At 41.5% G+C, this 22,931-nt stretch overlaps 1 protein-coding gene and 1 long non-coding RNA gene across 3 annotated transcripts; one reads left to right on the forward strand and one right to left on the reverse strand.

The window, feature by feature from the left end:
- Nucleotides 1-545: 545 nt before the first annotated feature.
- Nucleotides 546-17,510, reverse strand: TLR8 (toll-like receptor 8). Of its 2 annotated transcripts, XM_011994856.1 has the most exons (3): nucleotides 17,423-17,510; nucleotides 13,627-13,763; nucleotides 546-4,647 (listed from the first exon to the last, which is right to left on the reverse strand). In XM_011994856.1, exons 2-3 carry the CDS (start codon nucleotides 13,681-13,683, stop codon nucleotides 1,525-1,527), a joined length of 3,180 nt encoding a protein of 1,059 aa, XP_011850246.1. In that variant the 5' UTR covers nucleotides 13,684-13,763; nucleotides 17,423-17,510; the 3' UTR covers nucleotides 546-1,524. The 2 variants fall into 2 exon arrangements, with proteins under 2 accessions (XP_011850246.1, XP_011850247.1); XM_011994857.1 differs by lacking the exon at nucleotides 13,627-13,763.
- Nucleotides 15,764-21,267, forward strand: LOC105550030. The gene is made up of 3 exons (XR_001007641.1): nucleotides 15,764-15,884; nucleotides 17,883-17,944; nucleotides 20,101-21,267. It is a non-coding gene; the product is annotated as an uncharacterized LOC105550030 (long non-coding RNA).
- The last annotated feature ends 1,664 nt before the right edge of the window (nucleotides 21,268-22,931 follow it).

The raw sequence follows: 22,931 nt of genomic DNA on the forward strand, positions 1-22,931 counted from the left end.
TTTCACCGTGTTAGCCAGAATTGTCTCGATCTCCTGACCTCATGATCCACCCACCTCAGCCTCCCAAAGTGCTGGGATTACAGGCGCGAGCCACCACACCCAGCCAAGGGACTTCCTTTTCTTATGCTCGGATAATTTCTAGTTATTCTCGGGTAAATTTCATTAGATATCTCAAGATTCATACTGGATAGAGGATGCTATGGACTGATGCAGAGGAACCAAGGGATCAGTAGAAGCGGAAAGGGTTGCCAAAGTTGTTTCATTTGGGGGAATTGCACAAAGGCTACCAACAGCCAGGCATTCTGACTTTATGTCTTCTGAGTAGGGAATCAAGATAGAATTTATGTCTTCTGAGTAGGGAATCAAGATAGAATTTCTCTATTAATAAGTATCTTAATGTAAAAGCTTCATGAAAACTTCTTCCCCTTTGATTTCTACCAAATAGTTTTTTAAAAAGAGTTCTCAAAAAATTCAGTGTATATGGCAATTTCTTTTAATATTAAAGACCAATTTCTCTATCATATATTTATTATACACTCCTCTTATAAAATGAAACATTTTTATTCATTCATTTTAAGATTTACAGCAATGGCAATTAACAATATAGACCAAAAGCTTCGAATTTAGCTGCATACTTTTAAAAAATGGTTAAGAAGTAAAAGATGCTTTAAAAGCTATCCATCTCAGTTCTTAAATGGCATCTAAACCTTAGAAGTCAAATGTTATAGCAAATATTTTTAAAAGCAACTGTAAATAAAACCGAATGCAACCGCAGCATAATATAACCATGTAGCCATAGCTATACGATAAATCTAAACAGCAGCTTAATATTAGGATCATTAGTCACAGTGGCAAAAGTTCTTAGATATTGAAAAGAAGGTGTATTAGGTCAACTGCTAAGATGGTTCACAGTGATCCCTGCCTCCTGATATTCACAATCTATGATCAAGATAGCAGGCCATCCTAGGACAGCAGTCAAGGGAAAATAGCTGATGACCAACTGAGGCAATCAGAGCTCACCGTCTTGGTCTTCAGTTGTTTTCCCTGGACTGAGGTGGTCACTCCCATGGAGCTGGCAGGACCTGTGGTTTACTTCTAACAAATAGAATATGGCCGAAGTGATGGGATATCGCTTTTTTGATTCAATTACAAGATTGTTACTTCATCTTGCTAGCAACCTCTCTTTTTTGCTAGCTCTGATGAAGTAAGCTGCCTTGTGGGAGAGGTTCACATGGCTCACATGAGTATAGCCTTTGGCCAATAGCCCAGGAGGAATTGAATCCAGAAAACAACCACATGAGATGCCTATGTCTCTGGTGAACACCTACATTGCAGCCTCTGAGATACCCTGAGCAGAGGACCCAGTTACGCTGTGCCTGGACTCCTGACCCTCAAAAACTGTGGGCTAGCAAATGTGTTGTTTTAAACCACTAAGTTTTGGGGTAATTTGGTACATAGCCATATAGACAGAAATGTCATTCCTTTGCATCTTTATTATGGCGCAAAACCATGACTTAACGTCAGTTAGTATTGCTTAATGGAATCAACATACATATTGTTATACCGTGAATCATTTTCAGTTAAGACCACATTTCTCAGAGTTTGCCAAAACAAGCCTTCTGCCTTCGGATTGTCAGGCCACTGGAGGATGGAGCTCTTACAGATCCGCTGTCGTAGCCTCAAATACTGAGAATGCTGTAACACAGGCTCCAGCAGGATAAATATAATCACATCCATGTTCTCATCCATTAGCCTCTGCAAAGCCAAGTAAAAAGCTGTTTTAAAGTTCCAGCTTTTTGCATATTTTTTGGTTAAAACAAATACTGTTTTCTTGCTTTGGTTGATGCTCTGCATGAGGTTGTCGATGATGGCCAATCCCGGGTCCCAATCCCTCTCCTCTAGACAAAGGAGAACGTTTTTGTCTTGGCTCTCTTCAAGGTGGTAGCGCAGCTCATTTATCACCCAGTCAGTAACAGAGGCATCTTTGGTGTCATAAGAAATGTAAGCATCATAGAAAGTTTGGGATGTGGAAAGAGACCTGTAGCCTTTTACCTTAGCTAAACACACATTATATATAAACCAAACATCCCAGTAAAACAAATGGTGAGCCAGGGCAGTCAACATAACCATGGTGGTGATAAAGAAGGTGAAGAAAAATAATATCACTGCAGTGACATCTGAAACACAAGTTGTTAGCTCCAGACTCACAATACTCTTCCCTCTTTGATCCCCAGGACTGGCACAAATGACATCTACCAGTCTGGGAATTGTGACGTTCAGATGTTCATCCATCCATCTTCGGAAATCTCCAATGTCACAGGTGCATTCGAAGGGGTTTCCGTGTAGTTCCAAAGAACATAAATTGGTGGTGGTCTTAGTTTCAAGTGCGGATTTGCTGATCGTTTTTAGCAGGTTGGAACTTAAATCGAGGCGCATCAGACTACTGACTTCAGAAAGAAAGCCAGAGGGTAGGTGGGAAATCCTGTTATGACTCAGCAGCAGTGTCTGAAGGGAAGATGTAAAGTCAGATAGGCTATCAGTTAAAAAGAATAGTTTGTTTCTACTTAAGTCAAGCAACTGGAGATGAGGAAACTGCTGGAGTAATGTCCAGTTAAAAAACTTTAACATATTATCATTTATATGTAGTTCAGTGAGACTCGCTGGCAAATTAAGGAATGCTTCATTTGGGATATGCTTGAGCTTATTAAGGGATAAATCCAGCTTTGTCAGATTCGTGAGACCTTTGAAAATGGAGATATACCTGTTATCATCATCATTCCACAAAATGTCAAGGCGATTGCCACTGAAAACTAATTCTACCAGGGACTTGCTTTCCAGATTATACTTATCTGTTAAAGTATAAATGTTGTTGTGGCTCAAGTTTAAAACTTTTAGATTTGTAAAATTTTGAATAAATTCTAGATGATGTGTTACCCCTGCTATTCTGAAATAGTGTGAATTATAGCTGAGATCTAGAACTTCCAAGTCGGACAATTCAGTAAGAGCACTAGCATTATCGAAATCTAGTCTATTGTTTGTCAAATCCAAATATTTGACATGAGGAATGGCTGAAAATTCAGTTCCACTTAACACTTGAGCATTGCTATTTGCAGACAGATTTAAACAGGCAATGTCAGGAAGATTTTCAAATTGGTTTGGCCCAATGAAGAAAATATTGTTGAGGCTTAAATCTAAGGCTTTTCCATAAGCAGCACATTGTGGCTTTATTAAAGGACGGGTGAAATGATAAAAGTTCGAATGTGGGTCAAACTCAAAATCTGTTGAGCGACGTTTCAGGATATGACGTTGAAAAGAGGAACTATTTGCATAACTCTGCCTGGTATCTTTTACCAACGGTGATATTCTGTTTTCTGACAAGTAAATGATTTCCAGGTTGGGGAAATTTTGGAAAAGGTTGAAATCGATTTGCTTAATAAAATTAATACCCAAGTTGATAGTTGATAAGTTTGGAAGCTGCATCAGGGGCTGGAAATCGTCTTTTCTGAGTTCCTGGAACACATAACCTCTTAAATGCAATGCCCGTAGAGACAAAAGTTTAGAGAAGTTTTTGGAAATATTAATATGCTGTGGATAACTCCCCTTTATGTAGTTAAAAGACAAGTCAAGTATTTCTAAGCGGGGCAGCATCGTTAAAAATTCCCCAGAGGCGATTTCTCCCACTAAATAGTTGAATTCAAGATCCAGCACCTTCAGATGAGGCATATTTTTAAACCAGGCAGCATTAATCTTCCTGAGGGAAGTGCTAGAGAGGTTTAGGTATTGAAGTTGGGTCAAGTTTTGAAAAGCAAAACGATCTATATTAATTGAAGCACCCCCATCACAAGGCACGCATGGAAATGGGGCATTGAAGCACCTCGGACAATTCCCGCTTAAATCTAGTAATGTTAAATTTATCAAACCCTTGAAATCTTCTTCACCAATGTATTTGATCTGGGTGTTGCTCAGAAAAAGTTTGCGTAGGGAACTTGGCAGTTTGGGTGGCACATGTGAAAGAGAATTGAAAGATAGTGATAGCAACTCCAAATTTGTCAGTGTTTCAAATACCCCATCTTCTATGTTAGTTTTCTCACAAACTTTGTTAAAATAGCAGTTCCAGGCCAAATAGAGATATTTCAAGTTTATAAGTCTTGAAATGCCCTCTTTAGTTATGTTGTATATATTGTTTTGAATTAGACTCAGTTCTGTCAAAGACTCTGGCAAACCAGAGGGTATTTGGGGTAACTGGTTGTCTTCAAGCAGTAACTCCCTTAGGTTTTTTAGGTTGAGGAATGCCCCGTCTGTGATATTCAAGCCATTTGATTGCATGCCAGGATTTCCGTTCTGGCGCTGTACATTGGGGTTGTGGTTTAGATTTATTTTAGTGAGATTTTGCAGCCCTTGAAATGATTCATTCGTTATGTGTGTGATGAAATTATCAGACAAGTCTAGTTCTGTCACATATTTGCCCACCGTTTGGGGAACTTCCCGTAGTCGACGATTGCTGCACTCTGCAATAACAAAGTCATTTCGCTTTTTCTCTTCACAAGGATAGCTTCTAGAAAAATTATCTTCAGGGCATAACTCACAGGAACCAGGTATTAGCAGGAAAAGGCAGGTCAGCATTGACGACTGAAGGAACATGTTTTCCTAAGGAAAATCAAAAGCAGAAGCACAGTATTAGAGTAACGGTATTTGCCAGGTGTTTTGTAAATAAATTAGCAGTGCTACACCATACTTGTATGAGTTTTGATGTGTGCATTCACTTAACAATTAAATAAATTGCATCAGATTAGGTCGAGAATGATTTTACTTTTTACTATGTTCAGCTTCATGGTGCTAAAAGAAGTTGAAGATGGGCTGGGTGTGGTGGCTCACACCTGTAATCCCAACATTTTGGGAGGCCGAGGTGGAAAGATGATTTGAGCCCAGGAGTTTGAGACCAGACTGGGCAACATAGGGAGACCCTGTCTCTACAAAAATTTTAAAAATTAGCCGGGCATAGTGGTGCATGCCTGTAGTCCCAACTACTCGGGAGGCTGAAGTGGGAGGATGGCTTGAGCCCCTGAGGTTGAGGCTGCAGTGAGCCATGATTGTGCCACTGCACTCCATCCTGGATGACAGAGTGAGACCCTGTCTCAAAAACAACAAAAAAAGGAAGTTGAAGATGAAGCTCTCTGAGATTATGATGATGAGAAGACCTGGGAAGCTTCTGCAGAGGCCATTAATCAAGATACTCCACCACCATAATGTGTCTAAGCTGGACCACAGCTATGGTTTATAGTAAGTCTATAGCTTAGCAAGCTATATATTGATAGCATCAACCTACTGACATGACACTTGATGAAACTTTGGCCAGCCCCCATGGAGAGTTCAGAGGCACTTCTAATACGGTATCATCCTAGATTTTCAAGGCAGTCATCTTTACCTTATTTATACAACTGTATCTCTCTTACTGGTATTTCCCACAATTATTCTATACTTCTATGGTGACATATATTATGTTTTCTTCTTGCATGACTGGAAAGTGGGCACCTTATGTTGATAATAAGAACAAGCAAAATGTCAGGTATTCTGCTAAGTGCTTCATAAACATTTGATCACCCACATTAATGCTCACAGGAACACAGTGCAGTAGGTCCTATTATTATTTATATTTTGCAGATGAAAATACAAACAGACTTAAGTACCTTTCTGAAGGATGGTATGTTGTAGCACTGGGACTTGAGCCAATCTGATTCCAAAATCATAGTTTTAACAACTAAGCCATCATGCTACACAATCTCCTTTTGAAATCCTTGTGCCTGAACAGTGCCTCAAATGTAAACAGCACTCAAAAAATTGTTTGTGGAATAACTACTACTCATATGTTCCTTATCACACAAACATTAGCATTAATAGCTATTTGCTTGCTAATTTGGAAACTTCTCTAGGGAAGACACATGGTGCTTTATATTTTTATGCACCCTCCGTAACACAGGAGAGTACCTCACTTTCTGTTACTGTTTCTTAATAAACAGAGGGCTGAATATGTCACTTTTGGTAACCATACAATGCACTAAACAGATTAATGTGATTGGTTTGATTAAGGGTAGTAATTAAGAGAACTCTCAAAAATCTTATTTCACTGAACACAGAAACCAGCCTAGATTTTTCGCTAAAGCCCATCTCATGTCTTTATTACGGGTTAAACCAGATAAGTGCCTTTTTTTTTTTTTTTTTTTGAGACGGAGTCTCGCTCTGTCACCCAGGCTGGAGTACAGTGGCACGATCTCAGCTCACTGCAACCTCCGTCCCTCCAGGTTTAAGCAATTCTCTGCCTCAGCCTCCGGAGTAGCTGGAATTACAGGTGCATGCCACCACACCTGGCTAATTTTTTGTATTTTTTTTTTTTTTAGTAGAGATGGGGTTTCACCATCTTGGCCAGGCTGGTCTTGAACTCCTGACCTCGTGATCCACCCACCTCAGCTTCCCAAAGTACTGGGATTACAGGCTTGAGCCACTGCACCCAGCCATAAGTGCCTTTTTAAAAATACTCCTAAAATTTAGGGCCGGTGAGCTAACACCTTTATATGTCACACCTTCATTATGTTATAAAAGATTTTTATGTGGACACTGATTATTCTGAGGGTCAATAATTATTTCCCTTTGTAACAGCCAAGGAAAAGCCAGCTCCTTTTGAGATGGAAATTAAAGTGGAGCAGAACTCCCAGACATGTTCAGTTGCTAGTAGTTATTTTCAAATGCAACACTATTGTGTTGTTGCTGCTTAATGTTTAACTTGCTCTAAAACAAGGCTCTACTATACCTGGTGTGGTAGGCAGAATTTTAAGATGGCCCCCATGAATTTTGTCCTGGGTGTTACTGCTGTGATGACATTATATTATATGGCACATGGGAATTTATCTGGATGGGCTTAATCTAATCATACGAGCGTTTGAAGATGGAACGTTTTTTCTGGTTAGCGGCAGAAGGAAAAGTCAGAGGGGTAAGACGCATGAGAAGAATTGGATGCAGTATTTCTGGCTTGAGGATGCAGGAGCCCCACAACAAGGAATGCAGGCAGCCTGCGGAAGCTGACAGTGGCTCTCTGCAGGCAGCTAGCAAGGAAATGAGGTTTTCGGGGTGGTGGTGGGGTGGTGAGTCGAACAACAACTGCAAGGAACTGAAATCACCTGACAATCTGGATGAACCTGGAAACAATTTTTTACTCAGAGCCTCCATATGAGAGCCCAGCTTGGCTTTGTGAGGCTTGGAGTGGAGAACTCAGGCAAACCTGCCCAGATTCTAACTCACAGAAATTTAGGCCAATGAATGGGTATTCTTTGAAGCCTCTACATTTGGGAGCGATTTGTTCTGCAATAATAGAAAACTAATACATCTAGATGCTATGGATTCTAAGATGATTTATGGCTTGAAAACATGGAGCTCCTGCAGAGGCACCCATGGGTCTCCAGGCTTCACATCTGTACTGGAAGACACAGGCACACCAAAAGGAGGGACAATGGGGCTCAGACATGCGAGGCACTTTGTGGGAGACACCGCAGGCAATGCTATATTTGCTCAGGCACCTGAGCAGATCTCAGCCTGTGTGATTTCCAAGTCCCAACATTGCTAGATTTCAAAGTCACTTCCGGACTCATCCCTGCCTTGATTAGCTAGTGGGTGACCTGGGGAGTCTATTTGATTACACTCACAATATATGAATTGGCTCCTAGTCTCATGGGTACAACAGATATGACTTAAACACATTACAAGGTTTCCACTGTGATAAAAAAAAAGTGCATGACACTGTAAGAGCCTAACAAGAGGGGACTTTGGCCTAGTCATGGCAACTGGGGAAGATTTCCATAAAGAAGTGAAACCTAGGCCGAGGTGGGCCGATCACCTGAGGTCGGAAGTTCGAGACCAGCCTGGCCAACATGGAGAAACACTGTCTCTACTAAAAATACAAAATTAGCTGGGCGTGGTGGCGCATGCCTGTAATCCCAGCTACTCAGGAGGCTGAGGCAGGAGAATCGCTTGAACCCAGGAGGCAGAGGTTGTGGTGAACCAAGATCGCACCATTGCACTCCAGCCTGGGCAACAAGAGTGAAACTCCGTCTCAAAAAAAAAAAAAAGAAAAAGAGAAAGAAAAAAAGAAAAAAAAGAAGTGAAACCTGAACTGCAATCCTAAGGTTGAGTAGGCATGTGTAAGGCACAACGAAGGTGTCAATGGAATTTTTCAGGAAAAGGGAGCAGCATGTGCAAAGGCCCTGTGTCTATTCCTGTGAGTTTCCCAGGCTGTACCTCCAGAGAAGCCCTGGGACAGGAATCCAGAGAGATGTGGTGTGGGTCTGAGACAAGACACATCAGCTTTCATGTTTGCCATGGTACGACTGTTTGCCACAGTAGGGCCCAGAGGACTGGAATGGCACAGAGGAAGTGGCTAATGGAGATGTCGTTGAGATTCTCAGTATCTCCATGTCACCAAGTTCAGTGGACATTTTTCAGTCCTCATCTTACTGAGAACATAAGTTTAAGAGACTGAGAGAAAGCCAGGGACTTGTGTAAAAACCAGAGTGGGCCAGGCACAGTGGCTCACGCCTATAATCCCAGCAGTTTGGAAAGCTGAGGCGGGTGGATCACTGGAGCTCAGGAGTTGGAGACCAGACTGGGTCATGTGGCAAGATCCCATCTCTACAAAAAATACAAAAACAAATAGTGGGGCATGGTGGTGCATGCTTGTGGTCCCAGCTACTTGGGAGGCTGAGGCTGGAGGATCGCCTGAGCCTGGGAGGTGGAGGCTGCAGTGAGCCATGATCGTGCACTGCACTCTAGCATGGGGGACAGAGACCACCCATCTCCAAAAAAGGAAAAAAAAGACCAGAGTGGGTTTTAAAAATATTAATTAAATTGACAACTAAAAAGTGTATGCATTTATGATGTACAACATGATGTTTTGAAATATGTATACATGTGGAATGGCTCAGTCAAGCTAATTCACATATGCATTACCTCATATATTTATCATTTTTTGGTGGTGAAAACACTTAAAATGGACTCTCTTAGTGATTTTCAAGTGTATAATATGTTGTTATTAACTATAGTCACCATATTGCACAATAGAGCTCTTCAATAGAACTTTTTCCTCCTGCCTAACTGAAATTTTGTGTCCTATGACCAACATCTCTCCAATTCCCCTATCCCCAAGAATGGATTTTGATCTTCATCTGAGAAGTGATGCGAGCCTTTGAAGGTTTTTAAGCAGGATGGCACCATGCTTAGATTGATTCTGTAGTGGTCACTGGCAAGAGGGCACAGAACTTCAGTCATGAGATGATGGGAGTTTGAACTAGGGTAGTGGCAATAGAGATAGAAAAAAATGCATTCAAGAGATATTTAGGAGGTACATTTGAGAGACATAGCAATGGATGAATTAAGGGAGGTAGAGGTTGTGAGGGAGAGGGATGCAATCAGAGTGACTTCTAGGTTCCTGGTCTGTACCCCTGGATGGATGAGTGTCATTCACTGAGAAGGAAGATTGTTTGGGGGAGGGCTACTATTAATTAAGTTTAACAGGTTGCTTTTGAGTTGAGTTTGTAATATTCAAGTAGAGATGTCCAGTAGGCAGCTGAGCATGTGGGTCTGAAGCTCAGAGGAGAGTTCTGACAGAGGAATGAATTTGGAAGTCATGACAATTGAAGCCATGGGTGTGAATGAGATCACTCAGGGCAGTGTAAGGCATAAAGGATCTTCCACACTTCAGTTTTAGGAACAATTTTCTCATCTTTTTCCTAGTAATTTTTTATGATTTCATTTTCTTATCCCACTGGAATTGTTTAGGTATGAAATGTGAGGTGTAGACCCACATTATTTTTTTCTAAATGGAGACCCATTTACCCTAACGTTATTAATTGGATGATCTTTTGCTCACTGATTTGATAAGCTTCCTGTATCACATACTAACTCTTCTGCTATTTGGATCTATTTCTAGGCTTTCTGCTCTGTTTCATCAATGTGTTAGTATTTAATACATACTTGGTATAAATATGTAATAGGTATATGCATTAATGAAAAGACAAATAACCCAATAGAAAAATTGAAAAAATATATTAACAGACAGTTCACATAAAAAGGAAACATAAATTGCTCTTAAAGCATACGAAAAGACACTCAACCTCACTCAAAAATTACACCGTCATACCATTTTTCACTTATTCTGTTATGCAGTTGAGAATGTGGGGAAACAAATACTCTTAAATTTTGCTGGTAGAAGTCTAAATTAACACCACCTCTAAGATGTAGGGTAATGTGTAATATCTATCACAATTGGAAACATATACTTGGAGTCAGCAATTTCAATTCTAAAAGTAGATCCTAAAGACACACCCTCATATATGCAAATGTTTATATACAACGATGTTCACTGCAAGGGCTGTTAGCAATAGCAAAAGACTGGAAATAATCTAAATGCCTATGAGTAGTAGTCTGGGTAAATAAATGATGTTATGTTCACACAATGGAATACCATGTGGCAATTAAATGGATAAGGCAGTTCTATATTCATTCATTCATTAAATATTTATTAGGCAGGTATTTTATTTCAAGAACTGTATTTGAGTTGCAGATAAAACAATGAACAAACCAGATTAAAATACTTGCCCATTTTGAAAGATAGAGTGTTAGACAGTGGAAAGTACTGTGGAGAAAAATATAACTGGGAAGGGAAATGGTTACGTAGAATGCCCCTCAACGGGGACTTGTCTGATGCTTTTGTCATGATTCTACTGAGCCGATGGGTCTAGGGGAGGAAGATCACAGAAGTGCAGGGCCATTCTAGCCATATCATATGAAGGGTGCCTGCTATCAACATGACTTTCACTGTTTATGTGTACCTCGATCATCTGACTGAGGTAGTGTTTGTCAGGTCCTTATTACAATTTTTAACTACAGATTAACACAAATTATTTTTTTAAAAAGGTCCAAGGAGAATATGTCAGGGCAAGGCCAGATTCCAGACCATTCCCTTTACGTGCTAAACAAAACATTGTTGTTAGGTAACTCATGTTTAGGTGGACACTTGGGCGGGTCCAGAGGGCAGGATCCATCTTGTGTGGCCTCACTAGCCTGGAGGTAAGGCCTCAACATCCTGTTTCAAATCCAACTCTATTTCATACGAGGCAGAGAGCAATTGAGGGGAAAATCCTCTAGAGGCTGCTAGAGACCAAAAACTGGAGTCTTTTGAGCTCTGCTCTGTTCTTTCTGGATGAAAATAGCCTCCGGGAGTCTAAAGCAGCTTAAAAGCAAATTATGGGCCATGGAAATGGCCAGAAGATTCCAAAAGACATTTTTTAGTTAAGAGCTTGAAGTTTCTAATGCTGTCCTCCCAAAAAAGTACTAAAGTAAGAAACATGAGTTGACAAATTCCAAATAATCTGATTTTGAAAAGTACATAAATGGGAAGGGCAAGAAATGGTGAACAGGTTGCTTGCAGAGAAGTTGGGGAGAACTTCATTGCCCCACCTTCTGTATTCCGTGTGGGGCTGCACAGAGTTTGAATGGAATACTAATGCTTACCTTACAGGGTGCTCTGCTCAAGTCCATAGGAGTGCTGTGTAACCATACCTGGCATGGGGGAACCCCAGGTCCTAGCAGCCACTGATCTCAGAAGACAGAGCAGAGACCAAAGGCCCAGCAAGAGCTGTACCTTCTGAGCCAAGTTCTTCCTTTCAGCCACACCCATGCCTGTGACTACCAAAAGTTGTGGCTCCAAAAAGATATCAAAGGGCATCTGGTCCCAGATGAAGTGAGAAAGGTACTAAGGAGAAGTCACCCTCATTACAGCAGAACCAATCAATAGAAACAATCCAGCTTGGTAGAAGAGAAATATGCAAATAGAATAGAGAAACAGCAACTCTACAATAACTTAGAGAAATGGCAACTCTGCAAATAAAATAGAGGAAAAAAAAAATACCACTATGCAAATAGAGAGAAAGAGAGAGACAGAAAGAAAGAGAGAGCGAGAGAGCACAACCAACTTCTGTTGGTTGAACCTAACAGTTGGGTGCTCCCATTAAAGCAATAGTAAAATAATAGAATCCTATAAGATCAAAGAAAGTGTAGGAGAAGACAACAGTTGACAAGAATTGTCTACAAAGTTTAGGAAAATGGAAAGCAGGTGGATGAACAGTAGATGGGGCAGAGAAAAGCAGAGAAGGCTGAAGCCTACAGCCCTGTGCCTTCTGTGCTGAAAGAGAAGTCCACCCTTGATGTCAACAGCTAATGGTATAATGGGGCTCAGGCCAGGCCCCAGGGACCAGTTAAGATAAGGAAGAGGGTGCTTACTAGAAATAAGATAAGTATTAGATTGGGAGCTGATAAAGTGAAGAACCTGGATTGAGCAGAAGTGGAAGAATAGAGAATCAAAAAAGGGGAGTGTTTAGGTTGAATTGTGCCCCTAATAGATAATTTGAAGTTCTAACCCCTGGTACCTGTGAATACAACCTTATTTGAACTTTGCCGATGTCATCAAGGTAAAATGGAATCCTACTGAATTAAGGTGGGCCCTGATCCAATAACTGGTCTCTTTATAAGAAAAGGGGAATTTGGAAATAGACACACGGGAAAGAAGGCCACCCGCATGAGGAGAGAGGTGAAGGCTAGAGAGATGCAGCAGCAAGCCAGAGAACATCATGGGTTGCTGGCTACCACCAGAAGTTGGGAGAGGGGCATGAAACAGATTTTCCCTCTAACCCCTTAAGAAGGAACCAACTCTGCCGACAACACATTGGTTTCTGACTTGTGGTTTCCAGAACTGTGAGAGAATATATTTCTGCTGTTTTGATCCACCAAGTTTGTGGTACTTTGTTTCAGCGGTCCTGGGAAACGAATCAAGTAAGAGCAGAGAACAGGTAAATGACAGTCGTTCTGTGAAACCCTCTGCTGAGACAAGTTCATGCTGCCAGAAAAAAGCCCTTTGCCTGGCATGCCCTTGAGCTTGCTGCAACGAACACCCTGATAATGAGGATGACTGGGTCTTTGTGGTCCAGATCTTTCACTGGGGTTGTCTTGGAGCACCCAGAGAAAAGCAAAACCCACTTCTTTAAAGAAAACATATGAATCATGAAAAAGAAAAAAAGAAAAAAAAGTCTGCCCAACTTCTCCTCTCCCTGCCAAACACAGCTATTGCTACTGAGGAAGCAATTTCACAACAGTTTTTCTGCTTTCTGTACATCATCTGTTCTTTGGTTAGGTCCACAGTACATGACCTGCCAATTTTCTTCTGCAGATTCTGAAGGAAACAGACAGCACAACAACAACAACTCTCTCAGTCCTCACCCAAATCTTTCTTCTGAAATTGGATGCTGATGGCCACCAAACACATTTTTAAAAGACCAGCGCAGTTTGAAGAACAGCTCAGAAAGTCTGCCTTCACGGAAAACTCATTCCCTGGGAATTGCAATGAGCAGACAGGCCACACCCAGAATTTGCCTGAAGGGGAGGGCTGCAGCCAGGGCGGAGACCAGATGTATGGGCACAAAAGTAGGGATGCTGCCATGTGAGGCTAGAATAAATCCCACGTAGTGTGCAGTGCAGGTGGTCTGGGAGGGGCCTAAAGCTGCTTTCCTGGAATTAACAGCTTTTTACCTTTTTAGACTCCTTTCCCAGGCTGCAGGAGCTATTTTGCAAAGATGACTCCTTCATTCTCCCTTTCAAAGGCTTCCTTCAAGGTCTCCTGGGATGGGTCCTGCTGATGTTCCCTAACACTGAAGTGTCAAGAGAACCTATTCATTATAAAATGTAATTAATCTCCTCAACTGAATTACTTAGCTGCTTCAGCACAATGTTTGGATTCAACCAGAGTTGAATTTTTGCCAGATTGGAAATAGTTCTAATTTTTAATGGATTCTGATTCATTTGCAGTTAACAATGTTGACCACTGATACATGATGAAAGGAAATTAAGAAATGGTTATGCAGGTAGGATTTGTCACTTTAGATGAAATTTACAATTAATAATAGATACTTTATTTTACCCATGCCAAATTCAATGGATTCACTAACAACTTTGGAAGACAAAAGAAAACATGACCACATTAAGTACACTTATCAGAAATGAGATGGGTCCTGACTTAACATACACAAAAATATGAAAAATCGTGTTATTGGATACTGGGAAATAGCGTAGGGAACATTTGTTTAATCCTCAAAAATAAATAAATAAATAAATGAAGTCCATGAGGCCCCTGCTTTACAGACATGGGACCTGAGGCTCAGAGAGATGAATGTCTTCAAGGTCACTCAGATGGTAGGTGGTAGAGTTGAAAGTGACCCTAGATTTACCTTAGTAGTTAATGAATTAGGAGGGCTGAAGCCAAGGGGCTAGTTGGCCATGATCTGGTTTCAATGATCAGCAGAGACCTGACAGCCCTATGTGGAACCTCCAAGACTCAAATGCTAGTGGCAGATTTTCCATGTTCCCTTTCTGCACTGAGCAGGCTACCACAGAGAACTTCCAGATTCTCTGTCATTCCTTAGAACCACAGGAAATCTACTGATTTTAGACATACACACCAACTAGCAGCTCTTTGTAACTGTCTGCAAAATCAACACAGCCTGTATCTGCTAATGCCAATCCAGAACCACAGGTTATGCATTTAAATTACTATGTCTTGTAGCGGGGTGTCCAATCTTTCGGCTTCTCTGGGCCACACTGGAAGAAGAAGAATTGTCTTGGGCCACACATAAAACACACTAACACTAACAATAGCTGATGGGCTAAAAAACAATCGCATAATATTTTAAGAAAGTTTATGAATTTGTCTTGGGCTGCATTCAAAGCTGTCCTTGGCCATATGCAGCCTGTGGGCCGAGGGTTGGGCAGGCTTGTCCTATGGTCTTGAATAGTCATAAATTGGGGCTACTAATTTAAAAATAACAAATCCTTCAATTCCATTTAATAACCCAGTTGAACTCAGAGATGTTCCATTGGAATGACGTTCCCCTCAATGGATCCTGGAGGTGACACTAAGATGCACTTACAAATGATGTCCAACATTAATGTTCAACAATGTCCATGGTTAGTTTCAAAGACTAAGCTTGGGAAATGACATCCTTCCCTGTGAAACACGCCCTAATATTCTGTAAGTCTGGGGTCTTCCATAAGACTGCTCTCTCTTTCATAAACTCTGAGGTTCTTAGGTTATTATAATGAAAAGATGAGAAGCAGTGACTGAAAGAGGAGAATGAACTCCATCAACTGCCTTCACCCTTATCTAAAGTCTCAGTTTCTCAGAGAAAGCATACTTAGAACTTCTATTTTGCTTTCTAAAATCAAACCAAGGTGGCTAGTAAATACATTTCAGCTTTTACTGGAGCATTTCTAGCCACCTAAAAAAAGGGACTGTGCTTTTTAAGAAAGACCAAACAACTGTTGATGCTCTAAGGCACTGATTCTTAACTTTGGCTGCACAGTAGAGATACTTAGGAATTCTAAAAGCTACAAATGCCAAGCCCCATATCCAGAGATTTTGGTTTCATTGATCTGGGGTTCAGTCTGGGCAGCAGGAGTTTTGAAAGCTCCCCCTCTGATTTGAGTCCATTGCCAAGGCTAACAACCTCTGCCTTTAGGCAGGAGGTCAGCCAGGTCCTTGACCTCCATTGGCCAACAGTGGGAGCAAAGTGGCCATTTTTGCAAGTTTAATTTGATTTTATTATTACTCTATTTACCAGGTTTGTGTTTTTGTTTTTTTGGTTTTGTTGTTGTTGTTGTTGTTGTTTTGAAACAGAGTCTCACTCTGTTGCCCAGGCTGGAGTGCAGTGGCACAATCTTTGCTCACTGCAACCTCCACCTCCTGGGTTCAAGCAATTCTCCTGCCTCAGCCTCCTGAGTCCCCGAGACTACAGGTGCGCACCACCACACATGGCTAATTTTTGTATTTTTAGTAGAGACAAGGTTTTGCCATGTTGACCGGGCTGGTCTCTACCTACTGACTTCAAGTGATCCGCCCACCTCGGCCTCCCAAAGTGCTGGGATTATAGCAGTGAGCCACCGGGCCCTGACTATTTACCACTTTCTTATAATACAATTATACTGGCTATCGCAGTAGCTTACAAATATCAAGTAGAAATTGGATAATTTCAACTGCAATCCCATATGTGTCATTGGCCCAGTTGACCCAATTGCATATGGGCCACCTACAGTCATTTTGTAAGGCATCATAAAATTTTAGTGCAGAATTAATTTACCTTCAAGATCCATAATGAACATTAGGTGGGTATAAAAATTAACTTCAGGCTGGGCACGGTGGCTCATGCCTGTAATCCCAACACTTTGGGAGGCCGAGGCAGGCGGATCACCTGAGGTCAAGAGTTCGAGACCATCCTGGCCTACATGGCGAAACCCGGTCTCTACTAAAAATACAAAAATTAGCTGGACTTGGTGACACACACCTGTAATCCCAGCTACTTGGGAGACTGAGGCATGAGAATCACCTGAACCTGGGAGGTGGAGATTGCAGTGAGCCGAGATCGCGCCACTGCACTCCACTCTGGGTGACAGAGCGAGACTCCATCTCAAAACAAAACAAAACAAAACAAAACATTAACGTCAAAAGACTTAAGTGTACATTAAATTGTCAAAATTAACTCCAGGGACTTTGGGGGAAAATATATGGTAATTTTGGATGAGACTCTTGAAATCAGACTTTTCAATTACTCTTAAACCTCATTGAATTTTCTAGAAAACGTATCATTTAAAAACAAGTGTAAAGTTTGTTTTTAGTCTGACAGTTCTTGACAATAACAAAAACGGACCACCTGCTATATCTAGACAGTGTAAAATAATAACTACAGAAATTGTAGCATGTTATTAAGTTGGTGCAAAAGTAATCACGGTTTTTTGCACCAACCTAATTCTTTAAAACTCTGACCAAGAAAAGTAGCAATTAATGTTGAATTGTAAGCCTTCAACAGTAGATTAAGCTCAGGCTTCACTAGGCTTTAGCAATTGACCTATGTATGTGAAGGAAGAGAGTTTGTCCTTTCCTACAGAAATAGCAAAGGAAAAATATTTCCCTCACCTTCTCCTCCAACCTGTTGTTCTGGAAGAGGATGTTGTCTCTGGTGGGGCGGGTAAGTAATATTTCCAGTTCAATTTCTAACTTGGAATTTTCTTATTTTCCTGTTCACATTAGTAAGATCATCACTGCATTTGATTTTCAAAATTTACTCTCTAGTTCTTTTATACTAACATATGCACAAATTAAAGATCACAGCAAAAGCCGCTTTACCTGCATTTACAGTTGTTTTGATCTTTAATTTTTATCCTTATTTGCCCATTTATTACTTTCTTGGCTCACACTATTTGCCACCAACCCAGATTTCTGGGTCAGAAATCCCATGTTCTATTGGAAAGCTTTGCTAAAGAAATAGAAGTGGCTTACCGTGTTTCTGTTGTTCTAATTTTTCCTTCCGTAACTTGCAGCAGTGCAGGATGGTACCCTCTATGCAGGAGGTGGCCGAGAAGAGAAAATGGCTAACTTCCTGATGTGGGTCTATTTACCATCAGCAGAACCTAGCGCATGTGTTTTACAGAAGTTTACATGAAAAGAAGGGAACTTGTGATTGCTTAGCTGTTGCCAAATCATTAATTGACTGTGCTTTAAAACTTTGAAACTGAAGTTGCAGGAAAAAGTTGTTTATAAAATGATGTAAATACAACCCAAATCAGACACATACAGTGTATTTTTTTAGTTTTTGTGTATTTGTGTGTACAGAGGAGAAAAAGGGAACATTATTCCATTCACTAAGAAAACTTCAGTGTATTCTTTTTTTAAAAAAGTTATCATAAATTTGTACTGAACTTAGGATTTCTCAAGCTCATCTTCCTTGTATAATTCACAGATGTAGGCGAATAACGTGAACACTGCTTCATCTTTGTTCCACATGTTTCTGAGATAGCACCAGTAGGTGTGGGTCTCCCTCCTACCAGGCTGTGGCCGCAAAGCGAGCATCTTTCTCCTGGGTGCCCCGTGCCTCCCCCAGCACCTGGCGTATAGTATAAGCTCAATGAGTGTTCATTGTATGAACGAGTGAGTCAATGGCTGAGCATTCATGAGGCTGGAAAATTTAATCTTCCCGATTTAGTCTGATAAATGGATTCAATTTTATGCTCGCAGAGCAAGGGCCTCAAAAGGTTTAACCTAAAGCAGAGGTCAGCAAACTGCAGCCTTTGAACCAAATCCGGCCCAGAAGTGAAAATATTTTTAGATGAACATTGGCAAAGGATTTGATGATAAAGAACACTAACTTTAAATTCCAACTAAGCAGAATGTTATCACCTCCAAAAATGATTCCATTCTTCTCATTATTAAACCTATGCTACAAAAAAACTGCCTTCGATTATTATTATTACATTTTGAGTTTCATCAATTAAATAATTGTGGAAATTTTTATTTTACTCTGTAAGTACTTACATAATATTCCAAATTTGCTTCTTGGCCTGTAAAGCCTAAGATATTTGTGATATGGCCCTTTACTGAAAAAGTTTGCTGACCCCTGGCCACAAGAATAAAGTTTAGAATGGGATGTGATATGTTTCATCTTGCCTTACACCCCAGGAGAGGGAGAAAACCAAATTGGCAGCAGAGTGGGCAGAGATGACATCCATATATAAATGGACTGTGGAACACCTTGTTATGAAGGAAGGCCTGTCAGCAGTCAAAGAATGGCTTGGGTGGGTATGCCTAGATGGACCTCTAAAGATCACACCCTAAGGGAATTCAAGACCTGGTGCACGGTTTGAGAAGTGATTCCTATGACATCAGAGTGTGCAGCCTGGGCCTTTGTGGGCAAACCAAAAACGTTTGTGATTGTGAACCCAAAGACCTCGGCTGGCCGCATCCCAGTCTTTTGGTTTCCCTCCAAACATTTGCTCGGAAATAAAGTAAAGAAAGTAAGTAAGAATGGACCAAGTGCAGTGGCTCACACCTGTAATTCCAGCACTTTGTGGAGGCCGAGGCAGGAGGATGACTTGTGCTCAGGGGTTTGAGACCAACCTGGGCAACATGGCAAAACCTTGTCTCTAAAAAAATACAAAAATTAGCCAAGCATGGTGGTGTGCACCTGTAGTCCCAGTTACTCAGGTGGCTGAGGGGGGAGGATCGCCTGAGCCCGGGAGGCAGAGATTGCAGTGGGCCATGATAGTGCCACTGCACTCTAGCCTGGGTGACAGAATGAGACTTTGTCTCAAAAAAAAAAAAAAAAAGAATTAAAAATGACTTCCAGCGGTTGACTGAGCAAGGATCCTCAGAACTGGAGAGTTTGTCAGCTTTCTAGAAAAGGGGGACTCACATACTCTGGCTTCTAGGCCACCAAGTGTCAGCCAATTGTAGACCAGTCAATTGACCTTATAAAGCATGCATATATATATATATGTGTGTGTGTGTGTGTGTATATAAAATGTATATATGACATATTTTTATGTACATATGCATGTTTATATGTATATATACACACATACAGTCTAGTATCTATGTCAAGCAAACTCACAAAAATGAGTAACTTATACCAAATAAGCCTTCAGTTTTCTCCATACAACCAGTACCTTAAAAGATGAAAATGAAAATGGAATTGACACCAGGGCAGGAAGGTTGCTGAGAAGCAGAAGTTCCATCTGCTTGTAAAGTAGCCAGATGATTGGCTTCTGCCCAAGCCCAGAAACTGGTCCTTGGTGACCAGGTCTGCTCTCCCCACCTTACACTGTGCGGCTGAAAGCTCCTGGGCATCTCCTAGACCAGTCTTTCCTTGCTCTTCCCCTTGCCATCCATGCTGACACAGATCTTGATTCCAAAATGGAGAAGACCTGTCATGAACCGCTTCTGCCAGGCAAGCCTGCCAGACAACGTGCACTTCCCAGACACACAAATCACCAGCAGATAAGCCTCTCTGAGCCTTAGTTTTCTCGTCTGTCAAATTGGGATAAGAATACTAGTATCTTTTTCAGATGCTGGCTTCGAGGATTAAATTGCTCATATTGTGGAACTCTTAGAAAAGTAGCTGGCACAAAGTGAGTGTTCAACTAGTAGAGCTAGAATTATTATTACTACGCTTGTTGTTACAGACTTCACACATTCCTGGACTGTTGGCAACAGCAGGCCTGAAGAACCACTCTTGGGGCCTTCCCCAGCCCTGGACACAGCCCTTTCCTCTCAAGTCAGTGATGACCAGACAATTCATAAGGCGGCAAATGGCTTTCCCACACTGGGGCCGCTTCGAAGTACCACATATGGAAATAACGTGCAACCCTGGAAAAAGCTCAAGGTCTGGGAAAACACCAAGTGCCTGGAATCAGTTGTTTGTTGTGAAATCGATGCTAAATATATAAAAAGCTAAAGTGAAAGGACTTATGTGGAAGAAACTTTTAAGTCAACGATTTGGATGAAGAAATGCACAAGAGGCTTCCTTTACACAAATCTCATGTGATCCTGGTTTTAAATGGGGGTGCAGAGTTCCTGAGAGGACAGCTACTGTGCGTCCGCGTTTGGGAGCCACACTGTGGCTTCCTTTGGCCCCTTTAAGCGGCTGCCATTCCCTGGCCAGGGAAGACACAGGTGAGATAGGCCACAGGTGCTTCCTGAAACTGTCTGCTCCTGCTTCCGCTTGACCTTAGCTTTGCAAATCCTGAGCGCTTTGTGGGCACCTCTGGGATGCAACTTGTTGGTGTCATGCCCACTTTGCCAGGTCCTGCTGGCGGATATGGGCTGCTTGTCTTCTTTGTCCTCAGGTCCCCATGTCCCTCCTGATGGTGTGTGGCCCAGATGGGATGGAGTCCTCTGCACCAGCACTTACTTAAGGCTCTACCCACCCACCACTCCCATTCTCTCTGCTTGTTACTATAATCCCCATTTTCAGAGGAGGAAACAGGCTCATGAAGGCTCAGTCATTTACCCAAATTCAGCAGCAAAGCTTGGATCTGAACGGAAAGCTCTGTCGTACTTGCCACTTCCTCTGCTGGATGACATTTTGGTGGCTCTGTGTTACATTCTCTACCAGGCTGTACACCTTTTGAGCCCAAGGGCTGTTCTATCCATCCAGCCTGGTCTCACACATGGATGTTGGTGAAAATGGATAGGGATGGATGGATGGATGGATGTTGGGAAAATTAAAGGGAAACACAGAGGACGAATGGATAGAATTAAGGGAAGTTTCTTTTGTATATAAATTTTTTCTGATTATAATATTATTACATGGTCCTAAACATCCAAATAAAGGAACGTAGAACATATCAGATGAACGCTCTCCAAATTCCACTCCTCAGAGTTAACCATTATTAATGGTTTGGTATATGTTCTTCAAAATTTTTCCTACGTATATACTGATATATAATGGCATACAGAATTCTTTTTGAAAACTTAGTTCACACGATACATGCTATTCTGCATCTTTTTTTTCCAGCTAGCATTCTGGTTTGGATATGCAGATCTGTCTTGTTCTTTTTTTTTAAATGGCTATGCTCTATAGATGGTTATGCATGTAGCATTTTACTTAACGAATCCCCTATTGATTGGCATTTGTGCTTGTCCTAATGTTTTGAAATAACAAACAATGCTGCAACAAACATCTTTGGAGGGAAGATAATTTTAAAAGGAGTGTGTTCAGGTGAGGAGGAAAAGCCAGCAGGATGGAGAAGAGTGGTCACGTGTGCAACGGACAGAGTCAACCTCCTGGAGCCACTTTCCCAAGTAGGGAAAGTGAATGAACCAGGGACAGTAGTGGGTGGGCTTGCAATTTAGGAAGGGAAGGGTCACCTCTCCTTGGAATGAGAACGAATGCAGATAGGCTCTGTGAGGAAAGAATCTGGGTTTTGTGAGATGATGATGAGGTCGGTGACATAAAACATGTTTGATGTAGAGAGGACAGAATTTGAGGATGCATCCATTGGTGGACAGATATAGGAGGCAAGGCTGTTTGCTGGGGACAGGGCATCTGGTAGAGGGATCAGTACCAAATGCTGAAAATATGTGGGAAGGTTTTGGGGACACTTGATTCAAATATATGAGGGCTGTTTGAAAAGCACAAGAACAACCTGCTAGATTTGAGGCCCAAGGCTTGGCGTGGAGAAGATTTGAGAATGGCCATTCCTGTTATATAGGCTATTTCTCCACGGGATCGTCATTTGATTCCTCACAGTCTCAGGACCCCTCTGCCCTTCCCCCCCAATATGTTTTATTTCCTCTTTTTTTCTAGTTCTCTTTTGCAAGTCTTCGTATCACCAGAATCAGTGCTTTTAGCATTCGAGAAAGGCATTTTCGTTTCTTCCTTTCTGCACCTGCACCTTTTTTCAGGGACTTCAGAAACGCCTTCACGAGTCAGCAATGACTTGAAGATCCAGCCAATGGCTAAGATGTTAATAACCATGCTGCCACAAGATGGCGCCCACCACCCAATATCTCGGACTTCCTGATCAAACAGGTAGGTACTAATTTTTGTGTGGCAACGTACAGTATAAAATTGTATTATTTTATTTTATTTTGTCATTTTATTTTATTTTATTTTATTTTATATTTTAAACAGGGTGTCGCTGTTTCACCCGGGCTGGAGTGCAGTGGTGCAATCACGACTCACTGCAGCCTCAAACTTCTCAGCTCAAGTGACCTTCCTGCCTCAGCTTCCCAAATAGCTGAGACTACTGGCACACACCACCATGCCCAGCTAAGTTTTTATTTTTTGTAGAGACGGGGTCTTGCTATGTTGCCCAGGCTGATCTCAAACTCCTGGGCTCAAGCGATTCTCCTGCCTCAGCCTCCCAAAGTGCTGGGATTAAGTTTATGAAATGTGCATATGTCTAAAAGGTTTGCTTCAGGTTTTTTGTTTGTTTTTTGGTTTTTTTTTGAGACAGAGTGTGCAGTGGCGCAATCTCGGCTCACCGCAAGCTCTGCCTCCCGGGTTTAC

This window comes from Mandrillus leucophaeus, unplaced genomic scaffold, assembly GCF_000951045.1.
Source record: "Mandrillus leucophaeus isolate KB7577 unplaced genomic scaffold, Mleu.le_1.0 Scaffold462, whole genome shotgun sequence".
Taxonomy (NCBI): domain Eukaryota; kingdom Metazoa; phylum Chordata; class Mammalia; order Primates; family Cercopithecidae; genus Mandrillus; species Mandrillus leucophaeus.